The sequence below is a fragment of the Phaenicophaeus curvirostris genome, chromosome 25, assembly GCF_032191515.1.
Source record: "Phaenicophaeus curvirostris isolate KB17595 chromosome 25, BPBGC_Pcur_1.0, whole genome shotgun sequence".
In the NCBI taxonomy this organism is placed as follows: domain Eukaryota; kingdom Metazoa; phylum Chordata; class Aves; order Cuculiformes; family Cuculidae; genus Phaenicophaeus; species Phaenicophaeus curvirostris.
Genome location: NC_091416.1, coordinates 6886234 through 6905443, shown reverse-complemented (window position 1 = coordinate 6905443; position 19210 = coordinate 6886234). Strand labels below are relative to the sequence as shown.

The following is a 19210-nucleotide window of genomic DNA, read 5'->3' as shown; positions in this document are numbered from 1 at the left end:
ATGAAAATAATTAGATGGAAGCCCTCCTTTACACATAAAGAAAGCCTGAAATCTGCAGAAACCTTGACACAGCTTTAAAAGTATGCTGCCTTCTTAATCCTTAGTCCTGCAGCAGCAGGGAAAGCAGGACTGCATCCCTTCCTGTCCCTCCTCTTCAGGGCAGGGACAACTCTGCGATGCAGATTACCAGCACTTGGGTTGCTACAACCCAGATGCCATCAGCTCAGCTGGAAAATACTGGGAGCAGAAAGATTTGTTGGTCACTGTGCAATGCTACAGGCAGAGAGAAAAGGTGTAGAGCAGAGCGGTGCTGGCTGTCAGCCTGCTGTTCTCACTGCTGTGTTGGGCTGCATCTCTGGGGCTCGTTGCAGCGTGCAAACCCTCTGCTGTAGTATCGGGCCTTAAATTGGTTCTGAAGGGCACAAGACCAGTTTGTGGCTGTTAACAATGAAATGCCCATGCCTACGATTTTCCAGCAGAGTTATATGGAGACCCTGTGTGGTTGAGTCACCTTCCCTGGAGGTGTTTAAGGCACGGGTGGACGAGGTGCTAAGGGTCATGGTTTAGTGTTTGATAGGAATGGTTGGACTTGATGATCCGGTGGGTCTCTTCCAACCTGGTTATTCTATGATTCTATGATTCTATATAATATCCTGTAGGGAAGGTGGAGTAGAGCGAATGAACCTCAAGGCAAGTGTACTGAAATGTTTGGACCCGATGATCCAGTAGGTCTTTTCCAACCTGGTAACTCTATGATTCTATGAAAGAGCTGCAGAAGCCGTTCGGTCTTTTGGTTTGGTTCGGTGCATTGTAAAGACTGGATATATGATAGTGGGGTTTGCAGTCCAGGCCTTGCTTTGGGTTACCCAAAAGGTTCCTGTTGGTTTTCCGGTAGCAGCACTGGACGAGACTCTGCTCCACGGAGCTGATGGGGTGCGCACAGACTGGAGCAAGAGAGGTTTGAAGGGAGAAAAAGGGCATAGACAGGGCAATACCCTGCTGAAGGTTATGGGCAGGGACGAGAACAATACTGTGCCTTCCTGCCTCCTAATCCATTCACATTCCTAACTCAGTGCCCAATCCATTCAAATTTGCTGCCCAAGATCAACACAGGCTCTGCCCCTCTTTAAGTTTTATATTTGACTCATTTTCTTGTAAGTCCGATGTTATCTCTTTGCTGTTTGCATGAGATGTTGGCAGCAGAAGTGCTGACTTGTAAAACTGCAGTGCCAGAGTCATTTCTATTCAAAGAACAGACCCTCTGTGCTAACCTCAAGCCGTGTGTAACACGGGGACCCAATTCTGGTGCTTTGCATGGTACACCTGGACTCTTCAGATGGTGAACTGTGTTAGTAACATTCTCTTTCGAAAAAATATTTCATGAGTAGTTTTCCTGCAGGGCTAAGAGTGCCAAGGACATGTTATTGCAGAAAAAACTCCAAACCCCAAAGAGAAAAGTTGCCCCTGAAGGTGGAAGTGATCTCCTCATGCATGCCATGCTGGTTCAAGCACTCAGCGTTTTCTTCTCTTATCAGTCAGACTTTGTGGAGGAGGGTGAACCTTTGATCTTTAGCAATGCCTTTTAAATGTGGTTATGGCCAGAAAAGTGAATGCAAAGAGCTCAGAGCCAATATTGAGTGAAAACCTGCACCTGGAAAGAGCTGTTGTTGTAGGTACCTGGTTATACCGGGGATGAGAGCACTGATGGCTGTCGCCACACCAGCTTTTGTTTTCCTGACCTTTCTCAGAGTGAACCTAGGTAGCTGGGAACTCTAGTGAGCTTTCCTTGCTGGTGAACTCTGGAGAAGATGAAAACCCTGAACACCTAGGCAAACCTCCAGTGGTTGGCAAGGACGTTAGGCTCTCCTGGGGCTACCTCTGTCATCAGTGCAACAAAGACTCTGTCAGGGACTGTGAAAGGAGAAACATTGAGGTAAATGACAATGATTCACACCATACCCCTGCGTTGCCCCGTTGCTCCAGACCTTTACCTAAGGCTCATTTCTGATAGCTGCTCTGTTCCTGTTTTGGCTCAAATGTCCTGCTCAATTTATTAACTAAGTGAAAACATTTTCTAAAGCTTGCACGCCGTCTCCACTTGCAGTAAGTAATCAGAATAACTTGTTTGAAGCGTTGGTGGACTGTCAGCCCTCCCCAGCGTGCTACCTGTGAGACTAGAAGAACAGACTGGTTTTCCTGCAGCATGCAGGGGCAAAACCAAACTGTACCCCACCTCACTGTAGCAGTTGGACCTGGGTCCAGATGGCTTGTCTAAAAAAAAGGAAAACCTGCAAATTCAACCTCCTACAACTATTAACTGTTATTAATAGTAGCCTTATCACATATTCATGTCTAAGGGATCCAGAAGTGACTGCCAGCTCTGTGCAAAGCTGTTTCAGCAGCCATAGCAAGAGGTGCCTCTCATTTGTGGTAGTTCAGCAGTGGCTGATCTGCAAAGGCTGGGGCTACGCTTCAGAGGGAGTCGAACTTGCTTGCTGCTGCGCTGCGAGCTGCCGTAGACGGGCTTTGCCACATTTATGCCAGGAATGTGATTAAAAACTGGAAAAACTGAAGCTAGCCTATTCCCAGAGGCAATATAATGTAACATATATGCCAGAATAATACACACAAGACCCCTGTCTCAGACTCAGTCTGGCCAGCTCAAGGACACAGCCTGGGAGGCAACAGCATGGGGGGAACCCTGGCGAGCTGTGGCCTGTCTGGTTCGGTTATATTAGCACCTTTAACGCCTCCATGTGTTTTCCCAGTTGCCCGTCACCAAATACTAAGTAACTCTCAGTTCCAGGGGATAGAAATTTGCCCTCTGGTAGTCAATTTAACTGTTGATCTCTTCCTCAGCCAGAACCAAAGCCAAACACTTTCTGAACAGATAAGTCCTTCAAAACTGAATGTACTGAATGTCCTTGTGAGTACAAGGAAGGAAGGTTGTACCCATTCCCCATCTGGATCTGTAGCCTGAAACTCTGGCAGCACCAGCCAAACCCTGTCCTCTTCCAAGAGAGCTAAACTGAGCCCCAGGTAGTCCTCACTGCTAGGACATCATCTGAATGGTCCCCAGCTCTGACCCCACCAGCTAATGCCTACGTGTTGCTTGCCACCCTTTCGTTTTCCTCTGAAGCTGTAGGCACCATGAGAAGCTGATTGCAGCAGGAGCTGGTGGTGTGCCACCCGACTTCCCTCGCATGCAGCCAGCAATGCTTGTTTGCTATTTGCATGCACGACCCGGATCATACGCAGGTGTTACAAGCCGCTATCTCTGCCTGATCTGCTCTGTGTGTCTTCGGTTCCCCCAGAGCCTTGAGTCTGTAGCTTTGTGGCTGTAACTAACTCAGGGTTTGAGCTAAACAATCCCTGGTTCAGTAGCAGCCCGGGCCCGCTGAGATGGCAGCCATCGCATTTGAATTTCTTTTCCTGTGTGCAACAGGTCGAGTTTGCAGTCTGGATGCATTCAAGCAGCAAATTGCAGAGCTGCTTGGTGCAAGTGCTGCGCGCCTGTGAGATTTTGCCTTTATGCCCATCACACCAGGGCTGCTGTAGGCAGAGCCCAACAGCCACTTTGTCTTTCAAGAGAGATCCTTATCAGCGAGGCAGATATTCTGGGTATCAGAGAAAAGTGTGTGCTTGCCTATGTGTGTAAGATCATTGATCTTAGCCAACAGGGTCGGTTTTTTTTCACATGAGGGGTAGGAGGTAGTCAGAAAGATTCCTGCTTTCCCACTTTGTAGTCTATCACAACTTTTCTTCAGAAGAAAAACAGGTTCAGGCAGAAAAAACATTTTCCCAGATATTGCTTCCCTAAAAAAACTCTGACTTTGTATATGTTTTTACACTGGAAATCTCGAAAATAAAATATTTTAAATAGTATTTCATTAATTTGCAGTGGGGCTCGTGGGTCTCATGGTCTCCTTGCCTCTGGCCAGTAAGATGCATGGTTGAGGCTGAATCTAAAGCGCTGTAGATCAGTCCAGCAGTTCAGGAATTTGGGGTTTGCCCAACAACTCATGCCATAATGTAGGGAACCACACATTTTGGGGTCTTGAGCAGCCTGTTGCAGTGGGAGGTATCCTTGCCCATGGCAGGGGTGTTGGAATTGGATGGGTTTTGAAGCCCCTTCCAACCCAAACTGTTCTATCATTCTATGATCCCGTGATTTTTGTGCTGAGATGAAGCAGACGCTCGCAGAAGCCGTGTCATATAGGAATCCCTGACTGCAGTAAATTGGAGAGGCAGCCAGTCACTGTATCCTTACCTCTGACGGAGTGGCATGCAGTCTTTTAAGAGCTGTCACCAGAAGGTCTTGTGTTCTTATACCTTTATGCACAGGCAAAGTTTACAGCCTGGAGATAGTATCAATCCCTTTAAAGTGTTCCTGACACACGTCTGTGATCATACAGGATTGCACCACAAGGAAACTCTTCTGCGGGGCTCCCTAGCTTACTCTGATTAAAACAGAGAAAGGGAGGGAGTAGTTTTGAAAGGCTGTGCATCCACCAAGCACACAGTGTCAAGCAGCATGGGGTCAAAGCTCTCGTTTTTGTCATTGGAAGGCTGTAGCCACCTCTGCTGATCAGTGTGAGAGATTGCTCACAACAGGGTTACAGCAAGAACTATAACTTCAGCAGGTTTTATGCAGATGATTGAGCGTTCCTTGGAATTCAAGCTTAGTTAGGCCAGCTTACATTCTAGGTTCTTCAGGCTTATTTCATTTCATTATGTGATCTGAGATCTGAGGTAGAGAAATGCTGATATTTGTAAATGCAGAGCACTGACCTGGCACTTTCTGAGCAGGTTAACTTCAAGCTGAGAGGGATTCTTGCATTTACCTGGTAGACTCCATCTATTGACATTTTTTTCTGATGATATCACAAGCCTGGGTAACATCTGAGTTGCACTGAGATTTTCGTGTAATCAGAGGATTCCAGCAGCTACGCTTCACTAAGTTTTCAGGACTTCTGTTTCCCTCCCTGGTTGTGGAAAAAGTGTGCGGAACAAACCTTAACAATGGCTGCTGGAGATGGGGAGGGAGTGAACACCATTTATTATTTGTAAAAGCTCACAATTTGGACTGCACCCTGTGAATTTTGAAGGTTTAGGTACTCAGCGGCTTTCAAAGCAAAGACGGTGTCTGTATGTAGGTGGGTAACGCACCACTCATAAACATTGAAGTTACACGTCTTTTAAGTGCTCAGCCTGCAGAGTAGGTGAGTCTGTCACTGGCTTTATTTCGGAGGTCTGTTCCATGAACTCACATTAAAGTAGCGTGTGCTTTTTGTTTGGGAGGTTCCTGGTTCAGTTTCTGGCTTGCCAGCCGTAATTGCAGCTGTGTCGTGTGTGGTTAGCTTAGCTCCATAAAGGACATGCAGACCCTGTTGATGCACTTTGAATAAGGCAGGGCTGCGCCAAAGCCGTTGTAAGCCGTTATGAGCCTTCATTTACAAAACCCAAGCGCATCAACGCAAGGAAATTGATAGTCAAAACTTTTTGTCAGCAGCTGGAGTTTCAGCAGGAAAAATAAAGGATAACAATTTCCTGGTTTTAAGCATTTCTAGAAATGCACAGTCTGGTAACTCACCAGTGCTACGTTTCCCACAAAACAAACAAAAGTGTAAAGTAATGCATTTTTTATACCACCGACACCCATAACTGTGACCTGGACTGACTGCTTCTCCTTCGCTGGTAACCTCAAAACATAAACACCACACAAAACCCTTTGAAAGAAGACGCACAGACCTTCCAATGACACACCAGAAGTGCTATGTACTACAGAGCTGGTTGGTTGGCTTTGCACCAGCAAGTGCAGGCAGGTGGGCAAGTTTCTATATGGAATCGCAGACGAGGCTGCTTAGAGCCAGCAAGGAGAATGGCACAGCAGCCATCCTAACTGTTTGCAGAAATCGAGTTAACCTTAACTCCTGCCCCACCCAGAGCGACCCAGCAGCCAGCAAAGCAACCCACCAGTTTTGCATACGGGTTAATGGACCCCAAAGAGTCTGATTCAACCTGCGATCCTGGCAGATGGCAATTTCAGACAGCGCTGGGCAGCTGCGGGGCCCTTGCAGGTGCTCACCAGCTCAAAGAGAGAACAAGAGTGGAGTTACTGGTTTAGTCATGACTCTGAGCGCTTGGTCCTTTTTCTCCTCAGGAGGCTCTGTCGGTGGTGAGCGACGACCAGTCCCTCTTTGACTCCACGTACGGCGCTGCCGCTCACCTCCCCAAGGCGGATATGACAGCCTCAGGGAATCCTGACTATGGCCAGCCGCACAAAATCAACCCCTTGCCTCCTCAGCAGGAGTGGATTAATCAGCCCGTCCGGGTCAACGTAAAAAGGGAATATGACCACATGAATGGATCAAGGTAAGGAAACATCCTTTCCACATCTACTGAATGTTAAGTAAAAGAAAGCACGTATCATCCATTTGCGCTCTTGTCCTGCCTATCAACAAACTCAGTTCTTTTTGTAGGACTGTATCCCACTCCCCCTGGAGTTCCTTTGTCACTCATTTGTCCGTGGCCTGACGATCAGGCTCTGGCAGCCCTGCAGCGCGTAGCTCTACTGGTCCCTGTGAATACTGTATGAGCAGGGCATGAGACAGCCAGGACAGAGTTCATGGTGCAAAGACTGCTGCAAATTACACATTTCATCACTTAGTTCAGCATCCCACAAACAGGCCATGGTTCAAGAGTCTCCGCTCACGCAGTAGCAGTCAGTGCTTACACCAGTGCTCCAGAGTGAAGCTGGCAAAAGCTGCACTGATGGGCTGGATGAGCTTCCCTGGAGGGCACTTCTCGTTGCTTCTGTAACTGGATTCGTGATCTGCCAGAGCAGAAGCAATCAGAGGGAACTGGAGAGCTCTTTGATGGAGAAGGGAAAAGGAGACTGACTTCTTTGTGGCATCTCATAAAGTGTAACTAAACAAAAGTTACATGCCTATGACTTCTGTGTGAATAGGTGTGGCCACTGGTGCAAAAGAGGGTTCAGGAGAAGATGTGAGCAGTGGTGTTAACCACAAAAGGGACACTGGTTATGATATACCTTCAGCAGTTTGTAGTCAGAGAGTTAGGAGGCTTGGCCCCCATCATTTATAGTCAGAGCTGAAGGAGATGGATTGCCCTTCTTTTCAATGAGAAATTCAAAGACTTGGAAATATTTTACCATCGTAACTCAGATTGTCTCTTATAAAAACATTTCTGCAAGCCAAAAGTTTAGGAAAAAATCGTACCCTCTTGGACAAAAAATATATGTGTCAGATTTTCAAATTATTTCTGTTTTAAATTCATACAATAAAGAAAAAAATTGGTTTTTTTAGCATTAGGTTTTAGAGTTCGTATTACTTTTAATTTTATTTTCATTTTAAAATCATAAACATCTCTAACATTTGTATAACATTAATACAAGACAGTTAGACAATGGAGATTTTCTTCTTCAGGGCTAGTTTAGGGCTTCTGTCTCATCCTATTTTCCTGGTTTCTGAGAACCTAGCAAAGTGCAGGGTTTGAAACAGAAAGCAGCCTTGCACTTTCAGACTTGTAGATTGAGATGATGGTGTTAAAGACTTCAAAGAGCAGCATGTTTTTTTCCTTGTAAGTATACACTAGATGCTGATTTTTCTGTAAGATAAAGGTCTTCACGTCAGTTGGTCTTTGATGGTGATCATTTGCAGACTGAAGTGGATCTTGCCCTGGTTGTACGTTAGTATAATTTCTGGACTTTAGAAGAACTTGCGTGGAGTTTTTTATTAGAGTGTCTGATCTCAGAATCAAGGTTGAAATGTAGGAAAATTAGTTATATCATGAAAAACACTATCTCTGGATGACACAGTCAAAGAGATGAAAGTACTAGGAGGTCAAGGTAGCAATGAGGACTATCTTCGGTTACTAAGGGTAGTCTTCTTAAGCCATCCTTAAAGTTTTCAAGAGGGCAATACGGAGCAAGATCCACTTGTCTGTCCCACTCTCACAGATTTTGGAGGGCCAAGGGAACAAGTAGTCCTGTCACATCCGCTGAGCTACAACAGGCAGCCTGTAATTGTGCTTTTCAGATCCTGTAAGCATGTGTTCTATACAGATTCTGCATGTGTGTGTACTTAACCTGTCCAAAAGTCTGTGTGATGTTCTTCTTGTGTGTGCATTTTATGTCCTGGGAATCAAACATATGGGGCTGTCCTTCCATTGTGAGCTTTGTGCTGGTATTTCCTCATCTGTGCAGAAAAAAAGGGAAATAATACCACTCTGACAAACTGATTCATTAACAACTGTGAGTGCTCTGATATCCACAGAGAAAGGCCCTTCAGAAATGTGTTTATTCTGGGCAAAAAGAAAATCCTTCTTTACAGGCTTGCTTAGAACTACACGACTCGTGGGCAGAAACCATGTGTCCTCAGTCTCTCTAGAAAAGGGGTAAGGGCTTCTGAACCTGTTAGAAAAAAAATAAAAGCCTGGTTTGAACATCAGAATTAAGCACTGAAATATCTTCTAGCCTTGTCTTTTGATAACTTGTTAGCACGAGAGCTCTAAACCGCATTAGAAATGAGAACTGACTTATCCATCTTCTCCTCGTAAGAATTGAGAACTGACTTATCCATCCTCTCCTCCTATTCGTGGCTAAAAACTTACCCTTTTCCCCATGTCCATCGCAGTTCCTTGATAGCGGTTGGGCCACTCTAGTTGCTTGTTCCTCTGCCCATCAGCTGCCTGGCAAACCCACGTACCAGCTGAGTGGCAAAAGCTGGTCTCAATACAAATTAACTTAAACCAAGGATGGAATAACAAAACCTCTTCCCCCTCCCTCTCTCTCTCTGCCTCTCCTTCTCTCTCTTGTTTTTCAAGCACGCTCTCTTACCGAGTTCCAGCTGCCTCATTAGAGGGAGCAGCCTTTATTCTGTTTCACCTGTACTTGAAGCGCTCGTGTTTTCTGCTTGTTGAGAGAACGGTTTATGTACTCTAGGGAGTGATAAAGCTATAGGAAACCTGAGAGAGGAGGGAGCTGGGTGACAGTAAGGAACAGTGTCCAGCTTTTCTTTGTCCTAGCGGCCAGAAGCTGCCACGAGCTCTAGTGTGATGAGTTGGTTTGGTCCCCAGCAGGGTGGGACAAGGGATCTTGGAAGAACCTCTCCAAGCTTGTTTTGCAGAGAAATGTGCAAATCTTGACCAGCTTTCTACCCCATGCCACATTTTCCTCGTTTACCCCCAGACTGGAAAGAATTTCCCAGGTAACCACATACACACTGTGTACATAGGATGTTCAGGCAGTGTCAGGGATCTGTGTTTCGGGGCAGAAGATGAGACTTCTGTATTATTGCAAAATTCAGAAGTAGAAATTCAGTGGAAGTTTTGGATACTATCAATCAGACGTGGATGCAGAATACAGCCTCAAAACCTCTTGTGGTCTTCACAGGCTGCTTCTTGCTCAGACAGAGCCCTGGTGCTCCGGGTGTGTTTCGCCGTGATTACTGTGCAAACTTGAGACTGTTAAAATCCAACACATAAAAATCACAGTCCTTGTGTTCCTTATTTCCCTTTTGGCACTGGGAAAGGGGAATAGTCGTGTGTTTGTAGCACTGACCTGCCGCTCACAAGAACCAGCTCTTCTGTGGATTTACTGCATGAAGCTTGTGTAACTGCTGGTCCCTGTGTCCAGGTGGAGACCAGCAAGTTTTGTTCTGATGGGTTTGTGTCTTTTGTTTGTTTAGTTTACAGCCTGTTCAGTGAAAGATCTGCCCTCTCCCATGTGCTTGTATGGTTCCCAGCACACCAGGCCTGGATTGTTGGAGCTTTTAGATGCTAGCATAGTGTAAATACAGTCTTATATGTAAAAAAAACCCAGCAAAATTCCTCACATTTTAAATTCCCTTGAATAAAGGATGAAGATTATTTAGAAAAAAGCTGCATAAAGTTTAACCCAATTTGCAGACCATTTTAATAATTGATTTCTCCTTATATTTTATATAAATTCCAAACAGAAAGGGTGAACCAAACAACAGCTGTTCTAAATTTTGCCTCTATTTACCCAGCTACTACAGATCTGCATTTGTAGCTGAACTCAGTGATTTTCAAAATGACGTTACAAAATCTGTGTGATCTTCAAATGTGGAAGAACGTTCTCACGTGCTGGACACATGCATGGGTGCAAGCAAGCTTCGCTGTGTAATTCCCACTGATGTTATGAGTTTTGTCTGGCTCCAACAGCAAAGTCAGTGCTTTCAAAATGCTTTGGAGATGTTCTGACTCAGAATATTAATATAATGCAAAGGTTCAGGGATCTCATTTTTATGCCGCGATGATTTTCTCAGAACAAAACAAAGGGACCATCTATGATGTCTATAAGAATAAAACTCTCCTTTAAGCAGCATGTGAGCCCTCTAGTGGGATTTGCTGTGTTCTCGTCCTCAGCCAGAGCAGCAAATTGTGCAATCCCTGTTCCATTTTATATTGCTTGTATGTACTAAACCCTCCTGAGCCTCAGTGCTTTCCTCACGCAGTTTGAGTTTGTAACCTATAGGTCTTCTTCCACCCTTTCTTGCCACTATCTCTTCTTTCTGCACCCTTATGAGCCTCCTCCAGAGGTGTTCCCAAGGGAGGATGGGGGCAGGGTGAAAGTGCCATTACATCCAAGTTTTGAGGAGCTGTGATTCCGCTCCAATAGCTTTGTTCCCTGCCCGTAAGAGGGAACCATGGGCAGGATCACAGTCTGCCTGTGCTTGCTTCCTTCACTGAACGCTCACAAAAAAAAAATTAAAATATCATTTTAAGCATAAATATCAAAGCTGGGGTTGCCAATCGGGGACTTACATCAGAGAGTGGTGAATTTGAAAAGAAAAGGAAGATGGGCAGAGAAGGCAGAGAGGAGGAATGAAAGGATAGGAAGAAAGAGGTAGAAAGAAGGAGGAAATATCCCACTGACCACAGTTGAGTCAGGTTCAGAAATGACTGAAATCCCTTATTTTTGCTCTTTCGAATGAAAGCCAAAGGTGATTCCTAGACAGAGATCCTGGGACAGTAATCACTTTGTTTCCAGGTATCTGGAACACAGGCTGGAGCAGCACAGAGGATTTATTAGTCAATGCCAGGCTGGCTGCTTGTCCGTTTTGGCCAGCCTAGCACAAACTTTCCCAAGACACCAAGCCCTTGGCATCCCCAGAGGCTGCTGCTGGAGCTGCTGGAATGAAGAGTCTTTAGACAGACAGTGAGAATGAGTACTGCTTCATATTCCTTGGACTCTGTCACCGCCACAGTGAATATACTTCAGAGATCTTGTGAAAGCAGCCTATATCCATTTACCTTAGGAGATCTACAGTGCCCAGAACTTGAGGAAGCCTAGGACGTCTCACCACTTGGAAGTCTGAAGTCTCTATGAAAAGTCAAGGATTAGCCTGGCATCTGAAATCCCCGCACAAACCATTTCAAATAATAAGGAAATTTTTATATAAATCTGTCTGCTTGTGGGTAATGCAGGAACCAAGGAAGGAGCAGTATTCCATGAATACACTATTCACGGCTCACAGCTCCCTGTTCTCATTTGATATCGTAGTTGTTGCCTTCAGCTACCTTCTGCTGGGTTGCCATTAAATCCCTCATCCTAGGCTAGGGCAGTGCCGTGCTGGGCACCCAGGAATGGCGATGATGATTCGATCTGATAGTGTTGCCTCATTTCCCATTTGGATCTGGTTGGAAATGTGAGGTTACAGAAGACATGAAAGTAAGGATCTTCCTGCTTTCTGCCAGTAAAGACTTCAGGGTATTTTTCTTCAGGGAAGGACAGTTCGGTCTCCTGCCCAGTTAAGCTTTGGCAATGCTGTTCCCCGTTATATCTGTCCTGCTGCTATCGGATGAGTTAGCTCCGCATTCAGCCACCCCAAAAGCTTCCAGAGAGAAGAGACGCATCTACTCAGCCACACAGACACCACCCTGCCAGGTACATGGAGCACATTTAATCCTGCAGGATTAATAGTGGCTTCTCTTCCTGCAGTGGTAAATCAGTGATTGGGAAGGACAACACAGTCCCTTAAAAGTTTATTCAGACCTGTCTCTGACTCTCAGTTGTCTGGGTTTGGCTGCTGAGACTCACACAGCAAGGCGGAGGGAGGCAGGGTCCCAGCTGCCTAGCCAAGAGTCTATGAAATGAAAAATCATCACAAAACCGCTGAGGAGATGTCTTACAGTGTCAGTGTTATTTTTGTTACTTTGCTGTCTCGGTCATGTGAATGTGCACAACGCCGAGCAGAGCGAGCAGAGGCAGCCAAGGACCCTGTGGTCTTTCCATGTGAGTCATTTCATGCCAGTAGAAAGCACGCACGCTCCCAGGCAGATAAGCTGTGTAGAAGATGGACTTATCTGAGAGTCTGGAGGAGGGCTACAAAGACAATCAGAGGGCTGGAGCACCCCTGCTATGAGGACAGGCTGAGAGAGTTGGGGTTGTTCAGCCTGGAGAAGAGAAGGCTCTGGAGAGAACTTAGAGCACCTTCCAGTACCCAAGGGGGCTCCAGAAAAGCTGGGGAGGGTAGAATGAGGGGAAATGGCTTTAAATTGGAAGGGTGAAGATTTAGATTAGACATTAGGAAGAAATTCTTCGCGATGAGGGTGGGGAGGCCCTGGCCCAGGTTGCCCAGAGCAGGGGTGGCTGCCCCATCCCTGGAGGGGTTCAGGCCAGATTGGATGGGGCTTGGAGCCCCTGATCCAGTGGGAGGTGTCCCTGCCCATGGCAGCAAGGGTTGGAACTGGATGGGCTTTGAGATCTCTTTCAGGCCAAACCATTCTATGATTTTATGATTCTGTGATTCTGATGGAGTATTACATGTGTAGCTATTTTATCACAAGCAGTTCATGTCTCAGCTGCGGGGGTTATTTTCCAGAGAGATTTTACTACAGACCCCTTAGAAGGTCCTAAGGCAGAGGCAGTAGTGCCAGCAACGCCAGCACCTGGGAGACACTGACAGCCGGGAGCACAAAGGAGATTTGGCTGTTGTGATGGAAGGAGTGAGCACTTTATCCCAAAAGCAGTGGGCATCCATATGGAAGGATGTGTGTTGGGGTCTGCCCCACCAGCTGGGCCACCCACACCACCTCAATTCAGCACCCACTCTCAGCAGGGCAAGGGAGGAGAGCAGGAACCTCCAGGGATGTCAGCACTGAGCTGGACAGACGGACAGCTTGGAGCACAGAGGCTTTCGCCACTTCACCGAGTCTTCTCAGGACAGCGTGTACCTCAGGAAAGAACAAGATCCTTTGTGCTGCTTCAGGGCTTTTTTGCTGCCAGCATAGGCAGCGTTTAACACCTGACACAGAGAGTTGCAACGGAGCGTTAGAAGTGATCACGTTCCCTGTGAAAACCCTGGTGTCCCTGCAGTTGCTCAGAGTCGACTCTGATGGCCACGGGGACGTTAAACCTTCAGCAGTTTGTCTCTCTGAAGGCGGATTTTGGTTCCCTGCCTGGAAAAACAGTAGGCGAAATAGTAAAACCTTAAATTCGAACATGTGTAAGTTATACATCTTATTTCCATTTTCAAGCAACATTCCCTCAGTAAGACATGAGGAAAAAATTACCATCTGCCTTAGAATATCTCGGTGGAGCATTTATCTCCCAGCCATGATAACTGAATTTCAGTAATTTCCCCCCTTCCCCCACCCGCCCCTCCAGATTAAGAAACAAATTTGTTTAGTGTCCAGACCTGGAAGCCTTGCCAGCTGAACTCAGAGGGTGGGATTTGGTGCACTGTCATAGTTCTTACCCTTCCGTGAATGGTTTCCTCCCAAGCCACTTTGCTTCTGGCAGAGAAGGAGGACGGCTGTGTGATGAAAGCAGTGGACTGAGCTGCCCTGGATATGGGCTCCGTGCTTGCTCTGTGTTGATGTTGCACACGGATGCGCTGTCGTACGGGCGAGGGCAATGACGCTGCCCTTCCCTGGGATGTTGTGTGCATGTGTCAGGCTGTGGATTGGTATTTTAAGTGACCTAAAAGCATGAGTTAGTCCGGCAGCTGGAGGAAAACAAAATCTGTGCTCCCTACCTGTGGTTTGGAGGCTCATAATTCTCCCAGTGCAGGACAGAGAAAGCCTATTGCTTGCCAAGTGCCTGCATGTAGTCCAGGTCTTAGCACAGTGCCACCTGAGTTGCTAAATGTTCCCTCCTCATCACTCCACTACCTCAGAAGGAAAACTGGAGCCAAAGCCTTTTTTTGCACACAGTTTCTGTGGTCTGAAGTTCTTGCCTCACACCTAAAGCAGCTAAGATTTCTAGGTTTCCTCTCCAAGTGGTAGACAAGCCTGGGGCTGTTTAACTGTTCAGAACAGACAAGATCAGTTACACTCAGCCCTGAATAAAGACAACTCTAGGTACCTGCTAATATTGCAGTATTCTCCTGTGATTATCCTGTCATTTTGGCATGGTCATTATGTTCTTTGTTAATAAGATGGGGAAGGGGTATCTGTATTTCTGATTTACTCTGCAGAAATGCCTTAGGTCATGAGGTGAGAAGCGATAGACTCAGCTGTAACAGAACGATGATGTGCAGAGCTGGTTTTAACACACTGCAAGAGTGAAACAGCGCAACAAGGACTCCTCGGAGCACCAAGCTGAAAGGTTACTAAAATGCAGCTGAGCAATAAAGAGTGCAGGGGGTGTAACCGGTAGACAGACCAATGTGATAGGCACTTGCTTTTTATCTGGTTTGTGAGTTCCAGAGGCACCGAGTGTGACCTTACGGTTGCCTTTATCTGAAAGTTGCTCTTCTTTGCGCTTCCAACTCTCTTTCCTCTGACTGGTTTCATTGTCAGAGATCCCCTCTGTGAGGCTTGTGGTTCACCGATCACCTAACGACATCCATGTGACAGGCTGGGATTGGTCTCTCCCACGTGTAAAGAAACTCCCCTTAACTTTTCACCTTTGGGATACTCACCTTTTCTGTAACCCAAGCCTCCTTCTGCCACGGCAGGGATAGAAAGTGCTTGATAACGCTAAGTCATCTGTTTCCTTTTGCATTTCAGGGAGTCCCCCGTAGACTGCAGTGTGAACAAATGCAGCAAACTCGTTGGAGCAGGGACAGAGTCCAACCCCATGAGTTACGGCACCTACATGGATGAGAAGAACGGACCTCCTCCCAACATGACCACCAATGAGAGGAGAGTCATTGTCCCAGCAGGTAACACCATCACTAAACTCCTTGTGTCATATTTCCTTGCACTGTCTTAAATATCCAGCTGAACAGATAAGGTTTGCTTGTCCACTCTCTGAGGAATTCTCTTTCTTACAAACCACGTAAAAATTAAGGAAAATACCAGAGTTTCTGGCTAGTGGGAATTTCCCATATCCCAGCGTATGCTCTGCCTTGAATAAGAAAAAGAAATGGATTAGCAGTGCTTCTTCTTTCCCTTCCTGGAATGAAGTGTTGTTTTGGTGTTGAACCAAATCCATCTTCTGTAATGTGTTAGAGGAGAGTCTGCAGTGCTTCTTGGGACATGCACGGTGTGATCAAAGAGCGCAGCTCATCGGCAAGAACAAGCATGAAGTGGACCCAAATTATAACTCTCCTGATGCTCTGCAGGGCTCAGATGCACTTTCATGTCAAATTGATTCAAAATGAGCTATTTTATTTTCATATTTTTTGTTAGAAGCAAAATAAAAAAACCCAGAAAAACAAAGTGTTTCGCAGGAACTACATTATCCTTCCAAAAACCGTTACCCAGAAACATTCCCATCCAGTTCTCTGTTTGTATTTGGTATCCACATCTGCTGCCTCAACTTGGCAGGATGCATTTGGAGAGTCAAGGATGAGAACTGCTGTGGCAGGCAACCGGTGGAGGCTGAACCTGGAAGGAGAGAGAGTCTTTTCCCCACAAAGTTTATAAACACTGTAGATATGCACAGGCTAGCCAGGGTCTTTTCAGCATGGGTGATTTGATGAGCCAAGTCCTGGCCTAATCTGCATGCTGAAACTTCCCCCTATTTCAAGGGGTTCAGCTTTTCCCCCAGCATTATGATAGTTTCACCAAAGGTTGTAGCCGATTGAAGCAGTTGAACTATTGGCAGAAAGAAATGTACTCGTGGAATTTAGCTCTGCTTTCTGATCATGGCTTGACCATGAACAGATGACAATTCCCGAGCATTTGTTTGCCATTTAGGATGAAAAGAAAAAGCTTGAACTGAATGTAGTGAAGGGAAGCCAATAAAAGATTGACAGCAAATCTCCAAGTACTGTTTAAGCCCTTGTTAGGTTCTGCTTCAAGAGCCTGGCTGACCTAGTCAGTGCCAGGATCAGATGTGTTTTCAGCCTCAGTGTTGCCTAGAAAGGTGGTAGCTGATGCCAGCTTGTCATTTTAAGGGGAACTGAGGACAGTCAAGAGGGAAAATCTATTCTGCTCTTCACCGTGCTATTTGTGCCTATTTAAAAAGACCAAGAGTGGGCTAAAGTTTAGCATCAAAAGAGGGAAAATGACTTTTGCTGCCCTCAGTGGAAGAGAAAGGTTCAGCTCCTTGTTGAAGGAAAGTGAAAAAAAGGGCGCTTTTCACCCATCTGAGCATCCACAAATCAAAACCTTCAGATACTTGTGAAATAGCAGTGATTTAACAGACTTTGGAAGACAATAATGAACATCATCCCAGATCTCTGGCTGCAGGATATGAGGCTCAATTCATCCAAGAAAGGCATTTGGAAATTTTAATATAATCCAGAGTAAAGATTTATAGCACATTAGGGTGAAGATAGGCTAGAATAATGTCACATTAGGCTTGCAATAGCAATAATAACAAGAACTCTGCACCATGTCTCATGAAGGCAGTTTTTCAGAGACCATTCAATGTCTTTTGCAGTAATAAACAGCCTGAATAAATATCTGAAATTCAAAAGTGTTTGTTTAAAGGGAGACCACAAATTCTCTAAGCCTTCTCCATGTTTAGAGCTCAAGACAAATAACTCTTTCAATTAACTGAAAGAGAGACTCCTCTCTTCAATACTTGCATTGTAAAATTCACAGCCTTTTGCCAGTGCTTAGAAAGCAGAATTTAAATTAACTATTGCCAAAACATAAAGGAAATCCATCTTTCTTTCCCAAAGCAGAATTGCAAAGGTATGAGGTTGTAATTTCCATGTTTAGAATTGAGCTTTAAGCAGCCAGATTTACTAGAAATCCAGTGAGGAAATGCCATGGTTGTAATTTCCATATTCCTCGATTTTACTTCTCCATTTCATGCTGATATTTAGAACTCAGGTGCCTAGGAATGAACCAGGTATTGCTATTACCTGTACCTTTTGTATACATTTCACAGTTCTAGGCCAAGGCGTTACTTTATACAATATGCAATGTATGGCAGAGGCATTTCTTGCCTCTCCCCAGCACACAACCTACCAGCTGTGTGATGGCTACAGGTTTCTGATCCATTTTCTCAGCTGCTTTGGGACCCAATGTGTTTGGGATCTGTCTTAGAGGGATGTACCAGCTGTGAGGGACAGGTCCCACACCTCCAAAGGTTAAGCTTGACCTTGCATCCTCTCCAGCTACAATGGAACATGAATTTGGAGCTTAAATTTTGAAATGGGGAGAAACAGCACAGGAAACATCTGAAAATGCAGATATGCTCTGAAAATGACTCTGTACAAATGGTATCATGGCACATTCTCACTGGGACTTTCTGATCTAACATTCTTTTCGAAATTCAAAGGATGAGTTCTTTTTTTAACTACTGCTGCAGCAAACCATCACCATGGGGTCTGAGAATCCAGCCGGGTTCAGTCTCTCTCTTACGTCATCACCAGCAATAAAGATTCCACAGCTGGAGCTTTGCTGACAGTCGATAATGATGCATGAGGCAGTATAAAATCCACATTGCCCTCCAATAGCCAGGCTGGTTTTACAGGGCAAGCGGAGGTAGAATTGTGTTCTTGTCAGCGGGTGAATGAATGTGACTCAGATACATGGCAAGCTCTCCTGTTTAAGCAATAATATTTTTTTCAGAGTCCTTTTGCTGACCGTAAATACTGCCATCCCCAGACTTTAAAATGCCATCTGCTGGGGCTTTGTAATGCGCTTGTGAAGGATGGTGTGACTTACACAGCACTGATGTAATTATATAGCATTGCAGAACCGAAGCTGTGCCAAGCGCTCCCTTTCAAAGGCATGAGTTTGCCCTTTGGAGCTTCTTCCAGAGGGAGAAAAGTCACAGCCCATTGTCACTAATATTGTTTCCAAGGTAGAAAATTTCCAGGGTAGGTAGAAAATTCAGGCAGGTGGGAGACAATGAAGAAAACTCCCACTGCCAGTGGGATCAATTCATGCTCAGAGGACTTGTTGATCTTGGCAAAATGCATTGAGATCAGTAAATTATGTCCATTTGGTTGTGGAAATCATGGTTAGCGTTGACTGGGCTACAACGAGTGCTACACGCTTGAAGTTTGCGTTTAGCATTACCATCCTTTGTGCTTTTCTGCCAGATCCCACCCTGTGGACCCAGGAACATGTGCGCCAGTGGCTGGAATGGGCTATAAAGGAGTATGGATTAATGGAGATTGACACCACCATCTTCCAGAATATGGATGGCAAGGAGCTCTGCAAAATGAACAAGGATGACTTCCTCCGAACCACCTCACTCTACAACACAGAAGTGCTGTTGTCTCACCTCAGTTACCTCAGGGAAAGTAAGTATTGTCCGCACTCACCCCAGCCGTAGCAAGATGTGCTGATAGCATAAGCTGCCATGAGTACTGAACACCTGGGGCTTTTCTTGCAGGAGAAATTGTAGCAAGGATGAGGGAAAAGGCAAGCAGAGGGAGCAGACAAAGAAGGGAGGAATAAAGACAGGGTTGGAAAGATAAAATTAGCTTAGACGGAGTTACTGGTGCTATCAAGGAGGTGAGGAACTGAGCAGGACTCTTAAGAAGATTAGATAGACTGACAGATAATAAAAACATCTGTGGCTATGTGATAAAAGAATATAAATTTGTTATGGAGATTAGACCAAACATTAACTGGTGTGTCATGGGCAAATTATTCTATAACTTTGCAGTTAGAGGGCTTTGAACTTTCTGTTATGGGACATGGTTTAGTGATTGATAGGAATGGTTGGACTCAATGATCTGGTGGGTCTTTTCCAACCTGGTGATTCTATGATTCTATGATTATGGCTTCTTCTAAAGAGTGCTTCAAAATACAACCCACAACTGGCTGGAGTTGGAGATTTTATGAGTTCCTGGAGGCTCAGGTT

At 45.5% G+C, this 19210-nt stretch overlaps 1 protein-coding gene across 6 annotated transcripts in view; it reads left to right on the top strand.

Moving 5' to 3' along the window:
- Positions 1 to 19210, top strand: part of FLI1 (Fli-1 proto-oncogene, ETS transcription factor) — a 90118-nt gene that overhangs the window by 43922 nt on the left and 26986 nt on the right. For all 6 annotated transcript variants that reach the window (XM_069876528.1, XM_069876526.1, XM_069876527.1 and 3 more), the window contains 3 exons: positions 6164 to 6375; positions 15001 to 15155; positions 18441 to 18644. In XM_069876528.1, the coding sequence (XP_069732629.1) occupies positions 6164 to 6375; positions 15001 to 15155; positions 18441 to 18644 (571 nt within the window). The remainder of the gene's footprint in view (positions 1 to 6163; positions 6376 to 15000; positions 15156 to 18440; positions 18645 to 19210) is intronic.